General features: G+C 33.3%; 1 protein-coding gene across 1 annotated transcript; it reads left to right on the forward strand.

The window, feature by feature from the left end:
- The first annotated feature begins 2267 nt into the window (after window positions 1-2267).
- Window positions 2268-6907, forward strand: LOC123523646 (phospholipid phosphatase 1-like). The gene is made up of 6 exons (XM_045301307.2): window positions 2268-2574; window positions 4241-4392; window positions 4594-4814; window positions 5133-5247; window positions 5729-5905; window positions 6270-6907. The coding sequence occupies exons 1-6, from the start codon at window positions 2499-2501 to the stop codon at window positions 6528-6530; spliced, it is 1002 nt and encodes a 333-aa protein (XP_045157242.2). The 5' UTR covers window positions 2268-2498; the 3' UTR covers window positions 6531-6907.
- The last annotated feature ends 4233 nt before the right edge of the window (window positions 6908-11140 follow it).

Here is an 11140-nt window from a genome sequence, read left to right on the forward strand (position 1 = left end):
AAATGGAACATAAGGATTTCAACATTTTCCTGCAATCTGACTGAAGTACTTGATCTTCTAAACGAAGATCTGAGAACGACCCATTCACATTCGTCTTCTGTATATTTTGGATTTCCAGTATTGCTATTTTTATTTTATCCAATCAGACGACTTGTTTGAATGTCAAAGAGTAAGAAAAATGTGCAATCATTCCAGGGCTCGAACCCGGGACCCCTCGCTTACAAAGCAAGTGGCCTACCGACTGAGCTAACCGGCTATCTGATAAATTACGACATAAGAATTATAAATATCAAAAGTCAAGGCTACAGGTAGATTTGCAAGATGTTGTAAGTTAGGCACTGATTGGCTAGCGGAAGGGTCGTCAGAACGAGGCAATGAATAGGTCGTTCTCAGATCCTATGCGTAGCGTAATAGGATATGTACTTTAGTCAGATTGCATTTTCCTGTTATGTTACAATCTAGATATTTCCAGGTTTTATACCAGTTACGAATTAGCTCAGTGGTAAAGCATACAGTCCATGTTCAACAGATTTTTTGCCGTGTTGGTTCGAAACTCAGCATCAACATTTAATATTTTTTTAATTTTTATTTCACTTTTGCATAAAAATCAAGATTCCTTCATGAGCTCTGTGACAACACGACAGAGGTATCTAAAGGCGAGATGGCAGATCAGAATAGTTTATTACATAACAAAGAAGATATTGATTAAATGCATGCACTAAGTCATGCAAATAATGAACATACTAGTGTGTTATATAAAGACATACATGTATATACAAATACAAGTATGCCCACGGACAGAATGTCGAGCCCACCAGCATCTTTGACCTCTAAGTGTGACCTAGACCTTGGACCTAGGGACCTGCTTCTTACGCATGACACTCCGTCTTATAATGGTGAACATTCATGCCAAGTTACATCAAAATCCTACCATGCATGAAGGAGAAATGCTACGGACAAACTTTAATTTGACCTTTGAGACAGAAATATGGGGTTTGTGCATGACACGCATTCTCATTGAGTTAAACATTAATGCGAAATATGAAACAAGATTGGTCCATGCATGTCAAAGTTATGGTCCGGACAAAATCGGACGAACGCACGCACGCACATACACCGAAAATGGCGTGCTCGACAACAAACCACCAAGAAAGAAACAAAAATACGGAAGCAAAAATGAAAACAAAAAAAATCTGAAAAAAAAAAAAAACCCTCGTGAGGATTCGAACCCACAAAACGATCTGCTTACACCCAATTATTATCTGCATTTTACCCAACTGAGCTATGTTGCCATATACTTAGTGGGTATTTGAAATGAAAGAAATACTAATATTTACTTGTCAAGTAATGTGCAAGCATTATGAACGGTTATTTCACCAGTTATCATGAATTAGGCTCGTCCTCGCGTTTCGGCGGGAACCACATTATCATTGGGGATTAATACTGTAAAAATCTTTCCGTACTTTGATTCAGTATTGTTATATTTTCTGGTCCTTGGGATCATGGAGTCCATTCAACATATGTTTAATAGAGTTCCGCTTAAGCCGGTGCTAGGGGGCGTGAGAGGTGTTGCACATTTCATTACCTCTCATGAACAGACTCAATCAATCCGAGTCTGCTATTATTCTTCTTGGTTGCATTTTTGGCTTCCAAAGGATCCTTTTACAAATTTTATTAACTATCACAACAGCAATATTTAAGTGCCGCGTGGCGGCTGTAAAAACTCTTCGTACTTGGATTCAGTGTTGTTATATTTTCTGGTCCTTTGGGATCATGGAGTCCATTCAACATATGTGTAATAGAGTTCCGTTTAAGCCGGTGCTAGGGGACGTGAGAGGTGTTGCACATTTCATTACGTCTCATGAACAGACTCAATCAATCCGAGTCTGCTATTATTCTTCTTAGATGCATTATTTGCTTCCAAAGGATCTTTTTACATATTTTATTAGTCTTTTAATTTAGGAAATAGAAACTAAGTACAAAGATAATAGCTACTTCATAATATCATCAATATTTTTTCAAGCTTTGGGTAATACAGTTTCATAGTAAACTGGTGACATTTTGACAATTCTTAAGCTTAGAATTCTTTGATATCGGATAAAACCATCAGTGTCACATTTAGGTATACATTTATTGGTGTGATTCCACACTGTGTCTACAGCCTGAAGAGCTGGGAGAAAATTTGTCGAATTCTTTGGAAATTATGCCAAAAAACTGTACAAATCTTACTTTTGTATACACACGCGGCTAATGAATAATATAAGTTGTACGCGTGTACCTTTTGTTACAGTGAAAAATAACAATAATTAATTAGTAACAAGTGTATGTCAGTTGTAAGTTAGTATCTTAGAGCATGTTAAACGCATTTATTCCGCTGCAGTAAACATCAATATCAGTGATTTCTTTTATAACTTTAAACAATTTTATAGAAATTTTATGTCTTTGATATGTTGTTTATACAAGACATAGTTTATAATAAAATATAACGGACGTAAAACATGCCTAAATGTGCTGGACAATTGCGACGCCATGCTGCAGTACAAATTATTCTGGATATTCTTATTTGGCTTGCTGGTAAGTAAGGTGGCTATTGTTAATTGATATATAATTATGTGGACTTTACTTTATTATTTGATGAAAAGGTGTCGTCTTTTATGGTGGTACTACTAATTTAAAAATGAAATAATATTAAGTAAAAAGTAAAATAGTTCATTTACTCACACTTTTTAAAGCAGTAAAAGAGGATGGTTTATTATTTTTTTGCTTGCGTATTTCAGCAGAAATCATTTGTTTAGCAACTTAACGAAATGTTAATACGCAATTAGTTCATGTTATGTTTTGTCAAAGTGATTTTTCATGTAAACAAAGCCAGTTGTCTGATCATTCACAGCTAAATGGTAAATGTATTGCGTTTTTTGTTTGTTTTACAAACGAAATTTTAATACAAGTTTAATGTAAAGCAAAATACAAAATATGCTTCCGTCTTTTGCAAGAAAAATGCAAAGGATACCGATAGAGCAGAGGATCCATATTAACGTAATACATGTACCATACAAATTGAGATCAGCATATAAACTTGCAGGCAGAAAGTAATTAATTTGTCTATTTAGATTTTAGAAGGTATATCATATAATTGGTAAATAGACGTAAGAGTTACTGATATATCACCAGATACAATGTGTGACAATTTAGCTTAATAATAATTACATATAAACTGAGGGCAGTTTGTAATAATTTTTGATTGTGTCGGTATTTATTATGAAAATTTGCGCAACTTGTAAAATGTTTAATACAGGTAATAGTTATGGGTACTGTACAAATTGAAATAAAGCATGAATCAAAAGACAAAAGAAGAGATAATACGTGTACATTTGTCATTTATGATGTTTCTGCCCATTAATGTCATTGCCTATGTGTGGTCAACTGACACGTTTTGTGTGAATATGACCTCAAATATGACAACTGACCTGTCATATAATTATTATTGTTTTGCCGTTTCAGGCCTTAATGAAAACTTAATGGGTCTTGAAATGGGATTGAGATCAAGGACTAGCGTAGCGTAAAAGATTTTATTAATTATTAGTATCTTATCAATGTATTTAAGAACAGAAATTAAAAAAAAAACAACTTATTATTCTGTACACAAGCATACATTGTCACTCTCTGAATAGTTATAGGATGTACGTTTTTCGCTCTACGAAGAGTAATAAAATGCACGTTTATCTTTACGAGGAGTTAAAAAATCAAAGTTTGCACTCAACTAAGTATTATAAAATGTAAATATTCAAGTCCGGAAATTTATAAAAAGATTATATTTTGACTTTACGAAGAGTTAAAAAATACAAGTTTTATTTTTAAAGAAGATTTATTAAATGTACATTATTGCTCTGTAAAGAGTTATAAGTGATAATCTGAAATGACAAACGTAGTATCATAACGCAAACGAGAGTTAGACGACTTATAGAATTGCCTTAAGATAATGATAATATATAGAATTTGTTCATGTGTACCTGCAGCAAGACTGAATTACCTAAATTATTATTATTATTATTATTATTATTATTATATTGGAATATGAAGGAACACGTACATTTGTATAAGTCGTCCATATGTTATGAGAAACAATAACACATAGATTTTATGCGACTTATATTCCTTTATTATACATGTATGTTATCGTAAACAGGGAGATTTCGAAATGGATTGTTTCCTAAATTTCCTAATTGTGGTTTCTTTTCAGTTGCAGTGTCTGTGTTGTTCCTTTTCCTACATGGGACGCCATACAAAAGAGGGTTTTACTGTGGTGATGTAACCTTAAGTTTTCCGTTTAAACAAGACACACTTTCTACACCCTTGCTCTTAATGTCGGGAGTTATCGTTTCTGTAGTGGTGGTTTGTATTGCAAAATTTTATTGTTAACGTTTTGTGCTTTAGTAGCTGTCTTATTATCGAAAATGTCATGTTATGATAACTTTAATCTTAAGAGATGGTGATATGATATTGTATAATTTTATTCATGTGTTGAAGTATTAAAGATAAATACTGATTTAAATGTGCAGATATATTTTCTATTTCATTTGTCTGTGCTTGAAGGTTGTGATAACAGAGGTTTTAAACCATATTGACACAAAATGCCGACAACAATGTGTATCAGCTGCGAGTGTTGTGTATTGTGTTAAGAGCTATGCTATTTTCCTGGCTGGATTCATTTTACAACAGTTGGTGGTAGAGGTCGTCAAGAACAGGACTGGTGTATTAAGACCCAATTTTTTTGATGTGTGCAAACCACAGTTCAACACGTCATTATGTCCAAGGTAAGACGTAACTTTCATGAAGTATACTTTGCTCTTAGGAAAAAATGAATATGTTAATTATCTTATTATTTGTGTAACAGTAAATACAATAACAATTGAATGAAGTTTTGAATTTAATTGTTTCAACAGTGAATAGAACGGTTTTCAATAAAATACATTCTGGTTTTCAATTTATAATCATTTTTGCATTGAAGTTGCATGACGTTTGTTAAACAAGGTATTGGTAAACCTGATAGCACTGATAAACCTTGTCAGTGCCCATAATAAGCAATATCGAATAGAATTTTGTTTTCTAACCAAGCTAAAAACTTTTTTCAGTTATATTACGAGATATACATGTACAGGCGATGATCAAAAGGAGATACGGAATAGCCGATTATCCTTCCCGTCCGGTCACTCCTCCTTATCCATGTATATTGCAGTTTTCTTCTGCGTGAGTGTTTTTGAAACGAGCTTATTCTAAATTTTCCATTTATTAATAAGTATCAAATATAACATCCTTTAAGATAACAAATACCACTACTATAAAATGTTATGAGCTATATTCGTAACATATTGTCCCGTCCGTCCATCCGTCCGTCCACACGAGCAAACGAGTAACTATCCATGTAATGCATAATGTAAAAAAGATTGTGCGTAGGATCCGTGAAAAATGAACGCTCTAGACAGCAAATTTTGACGTTAAAATGTCTTCAATCTGAAAAGATTTTAGAAAAAAAAACTTTAAAAAATACGATGTGAATTTTTATTAGCCATTATTGTAGTATGGATATGAATCATCATTAGGGAAACTGTATTAGAATTTATGTGGGTTTTTGTAAGGAATACAATTGTAGAAATGGTTTTGCAGTAAGTATTGAACGAGAAAATATAACAATTAATGATATACTTATTATATAATATATTATTTTCAGATGTACATCGAAAATCGTTTACAGATCAGTTTTTCCCGCATATTAAAGCTGTTTCTACAAGCAAGCCTTATTCTTATGGCTATTCTGTGCGGTGTTGATCGCATCATAGACAATAAACACCATCCATCCGATGTTGCTGCAGGATTTCTGTTGGGAGTTATTGTTGCGGTGGTTATGGTGAAATATTATATTCTTATTATTTTAAAAACAGTTACCAAGCTAGTCAGTAGAAGTCATTTTACATAAAATAACTTAATGCAGAGCAGTAAAATTTCAAAGCTTCTAGTTATACGATTAACATGTGTGTCAACATTCCTTGAATTTCCATTTGCTATGATATTTTTACGTCTAGTAAAAATTTCAAAAGCTAAGGGTCTGTAAATGGTCGAATTACCATTGTATAATTCTTGTCTTAAAGTTACCATGTAAAAGCGTATGGAAACATGACCAATTTATAAAAAGAGAATAACAAATAATGCAGCATAAGTCATTTGTAACGTTATTTGTTTTGCATAACAACATATTAACTTTTTCATTTCAGTATCATCAGGTATGTTGGAAATATTACAAAACAACAGAAGAAATGCAATTACATTGCAATGAAAACAGATCGTGTGGCTGTTGTGGCTTCTTGCAATCTCCGAACATAGAAGTTCAGACATCGACAAATGATGACGTAGATGGTTTAACAAACTCAAACAACACTACAGTATCAACAAAACAACTTATAGCTTCCCCTTTCAATATTCGACGCCATTTCTCGACACCAGTAACACCAACTAGATGGGAGGATGTAGTATAAAAGTCACAGTTATGACATAAAATGACTTTCTATAGATCATTTGTACGTGCCACAGTGGTGACCAATGATTTTGTTAAAAGGTGCTCTCGCAGTGGTGACTACAGGACACTGATGTCTGTTACATATTAAAATTACCTCAGCATGTCATTTTGGTTTTTCAAAGTGAAATTCTTTATGTGACTGTTCATTAAAAGTCAAAATTGTTACATTCCTCTTTCATATCAGTGCTTGTATGCGAATAATCGTAAAACCATTTATTTTCATAACCAATAAGTGATTTACATGCTGAAAGTTATAGAAATAGTTTGTATCATCAGTAAATGGTTGCATATACTTCAGCAAATGGTTGCATATACTTAACATACTGGAAGTTTTAAAACTATTTTATAACACATTTTGAAAATAGATATTATTACAGCACATCCGGAGAATCTTATTTTCCCGTGCTTCGGAATGTCTATGAATATTTATATATCACATGATCAAACAAATATTAATGAGAGACTTGATACTACCTGGTATTCATCTTCATGTTTATAGTACATCTTGTATAGAGATGGCTTTGCTGTTCGATTTCCCGCGGTTCGCCAATATTTTTTTCAATTTGAATGCAAGGAAAATTTCCGTTAATCATACAGCGTCTTTAACTTGGGTGCTGAGTAGTCAAATAAGCGCCGAAAGGCCAACTAAACCGTTGACATGTAATGTGTTTATATTTTCTCCTCCCAAAACAAAAACAGGAAAACACTTTTAATGGAAAACGACATGTTTGTTTCTAAAATATTGTTTAAATCTGTACAGTTACTTAGTTGTCGTAACTGTTAACACAGAATCCTTCTTTGGAAACCAGCTCACTGCATTCGTGTGATAGAAGTATATTTTATTTCAGAAACTGAGTATAGAGAGTGTGTCACTTAATATCTATTAGCTATACTGACACAGGATAAAGTTATTAGTAAATATGAATTACTTATTAGTATCTTATGATAAAAAAATGTCAAGTGGATATAGCAATACTAGTATTAGACTTTTCTAAGGCTTTCGATACCGTCCCACAAGACAAATTATTGCAAAAACTAGAAAATTATGGTATTCGTGGAAATTTACTTCATTGGCTACAATCGAGTTATGAACGTTGTCGTAGAAGGTGAACGCTCTGTTAGTGTAGATGTTGAATCCGGAGTTCACCAAGTTACAGTCCTCGGCCCCCTTATATTTTTATGTCACATAAACGATCTTCCAGATCTAAATATAATAATAATAATAAAAGTTAAATCTACAGTACGCCTGTTTGCCGATGATTGTTTATTATACAGACCCATCAGTTCACACGATGACCACCTTCTTCTACAGAATGATCTACATGCACTAGAAAAATGGGCGAACTTATGGGGCATGAAATTTAATGCCAAGAAGTGTTATATTTTAAGTGTACGTCAGAAGTCTTTCTCCAACGAACTAGATAAACCATCTTGCAACAAGTGGACTCAAATCCCTACCTTGGATTAACTATATCAAAGGATCTTACATGGGAAACATATATCACCAATATTTGTAAAAAGCAAATTCAACTTTGGGATTTTTAAAACGGAATCTTAGAAATTGTGCCCAAAACTGTAGGAAACTTGCATATATTTCACTTGTTCGGTCTACACTTGAGTATGGGTCAGTTATCTGGGATCCCTACTACGTTAAGTATATTAACTCCCTGGAGAAAATTCAACGCCACACGGCAAGGTTCATTTTAAAAGACTATCACTCCAGAGAAGATGGGTGTGTCAAGCTTGTAGGAAAGAAGACAGCAGCCAAGACTAATTTTTATCTATAAAATCATCAGAGGTATGGTGCCGGCAATTGACAAAAATAGTTATCTAACACCAGTACTTAATAGAAGACGAATACGTCCTAAAATTATAAGTGACAGCAACAGTTCAAACATCGTTGAAATATTGTTATAGCCACTCAAACTGTTACAAAGTAAACAACGCAAATTCAGACCAGTACAGTGCAGGATTGGATATAGACTGAAAGACAATACCGCATGCGCAGAAACAGTTGAGACTTTTAAATCAGCTCTCACACATCGTTACTGAACGACACCACTCATCCCGACGCCTTATACCAGAAGTGGTCCTGCGTCGTATATTTACAGATACAGCTGTTTGAAACAGATAAAGCAGTTGTCCGAATAGAGAATATGCATAATTACATACTAGTAAGAAAGGTACTACTTTTAATGTTGCACAAGAAATTATACAGTTAGAGCCATATACAGAGATATAACAAAAACAATGGATTGAATAATACTTTCTCCTATGTTAATCACTAGCCGGACCGTAATAACGATAAGAGAAAACAATTATTGAAAATAGGATTTAACGAGACATTAATTAATTATTGTTTTATGTAAACAACAAAAAGCAGTAGTCACTTTATACACAAATACATTATGGCATTTAAAAATATAGGCAATATATATATATTTGTCAATGTTAATACGTGACAAATATAGTACAGTAGTTCTTACATTCATATGATTTCTTAGGCAAAGTATGTTTATCAAATTTATACATGTTTCGAATTTACTGTGCCTTAAAGGAAAACCAAATGAGCCACGCCATGAGAAAACCAACATAGTGCATTTGCGACCAGCATGGTTCCAGACCAACCTGCGCATCCGCGCAGTCTGGTCAGGATCCGTGCTCTTCGCTTTCAAAGCCTATTGCAATTAGAGGAACTGTTAGCGAACAGCATGGATCCTGAGCAGACTGCGTGGATGCGCAGGCTGGTCTGGATCCGTGCTTGTCGCAAATGCACTATGACAGTTTTCTCATGGTGCGGCTCAAATATTAAATTACCTCCAGTAAGATTCTAAGATGTAATAAGTGTAAATGGTCATATGTCAAATTTTCGACCAAATCCATAACTTGATCAAAATCTAACTAATCACTTTTACCTCATATGTTATAAATGTATGCATATGGTGAATCTATTCTGCGAACAATGCGGCTGAAAATAACTTATTGATAACACACAATCTACAAATTAAAACAGTCGAGTTTTGCAAGATGTAATGCCCCACATACTTTCATTTTAAGGTTTAGCCGTATATCACAAAACAACAGATATTTTTTTAGTAAATGAACAGCCTCTCCGAAACATGGACCTATACCTTAATGTGCATGTTCATGGTTATGACATTAATTAATATTCTTGAATCTAATTTAACCTTCCTGCAAATATTTCATCCTATTTTTTATGTTTGGATTGACGTCATGATCTTGATAATTTAATTTCTGCAACCGTTTTTAATGATGAAATGAGTATAGGCTGAAATAATCGGTGTGAATATTTTCACGATTGACATAAAGATATCATTAAATCACAGCATTGCAGACGACCTTGCAAAACGTTTAAACATGTTTCTGAGAAATAGATCAAGAGTGAAGCTTAAATGTGTTATCATTACTGACAAGAGACGTTGTTTAAATCGTTCTATCCACGTGTGATTAAAAGTGGTAAGGTGTTAATGAATTTACTTTATTTAAGACAATGTAAACTACCTCTTAAATAGCATACTGAGCAATTATAATCTGTTCAAGCCTCTAGACAATATCCGATGATGGGTTGCGTCTGTTGGAATAATTTTGCAATGCTTGTAATCAGATAAACACTGCAGACGAAATACACACATCCTATAAACAATGTTTCCGTTAGAGTCTTATATAAAATGTCTTAAAAATAAAAAGTATAGAATTATCTCAACAACTTTTGATGTTAAGTGAAAGATACACCCAACTTGATTAATATAATAGAAGACGTCTAAGGCACCTCCCAAATGCCAATGAACTATGATGAAATATGGAGAATGTTTTGAGGAAATATAATGCGTAACTTCTTTTCTTAACAGTCTTCGACTAGCTTATACGATTAACGGAGAATATAAAGGTCTTTAGGACTGTTTGAATTTTTTTTCTTTGACGGGCAGTCAATTATGTAACCAGTACAGAGAAAGTAATACGAAAATACTTCAAAACAGCAAGACAGGGAACTTAAAAGTGAGTCTTTTTGGTGAGAAAAACTAAATTGCACAACATTCTCATTCACAGTGTGTTTGCTTAACATAGGAATTACTTTGGTACAAGTAGCAAAGGTAAACTGTTTATTATACTTACCTCGCATCAAGTGGAAGCAGCCTGATACAAAACAGTATATTTTCAAGTTCCAAACTATTGACAGCAATATTCTGGTAGACGTGAAACGCAATTTAAGGGGGCGAATTATTATGAGTCTTTTATGCTTCAACATTTTCTGTCCAAACAAATTTACATAAATAATATTTTTTTTTTCAAATAAAATAAGCTTGTTATTCCAATTTGTTACTTTTCCATATTACTTACTGTCGAAATACAAAAAGATTAAAAGAATGATACACTTCAACGTATATTGGCAAAAAATATATGAATATAGATAATCCAAGCAGGTAAAAGCCAATGTCTTACCGAATTGAGGTACCAATAACCCCTGAAATTTCAATGCTTTTAATAGTCAAAATCACATTTTTGGTATTACAATTCCCTTCATTCACACAGTATTTTACCTTATAAAAA

Source organism: Mercenaria mercenaria, chromosome 3, assembly GCF_021730395.1.
Source record: "Mercenaria mercenaria strain notata chromosome 3, MADL_Memer_1, whole genome shotgun sequence".
Classification (NCBI taxonomy): domain Eukaryota; kingdom Metazoa; phylum Mollusca; class Bivalvia; order Venerida; family Veneridae; genus Mercenaria; species Mercenaria mercenaria.

What these genes read in the sequence shown, in the direction of transcription:
- LOC123523646 (XM_045301307.2), top strand. Translation starts at nt 2,499, where the DNA reads ATGCCTAAATGTGCTGGACAATTGCGACGCCATGCTGCAGTACAAATT. An exon ending in AACACGTCATTATGTCCAAG is followed by an intron (nt 4,815 to 5,132) that starts GTAAGACGTAAC and finishes AACTTTTTTCAG; the next exon opens with TTATATTACGAGATATACAT. An exon ending in TTATTGTTGCGGTGGTTATG is followed by an intron (nt 5,906 to 6,269) that starts GTGAAATATTAT and finishes TTTTCATTTCAG; the next exon opens with TATCATCAGGTATGTTGGAA.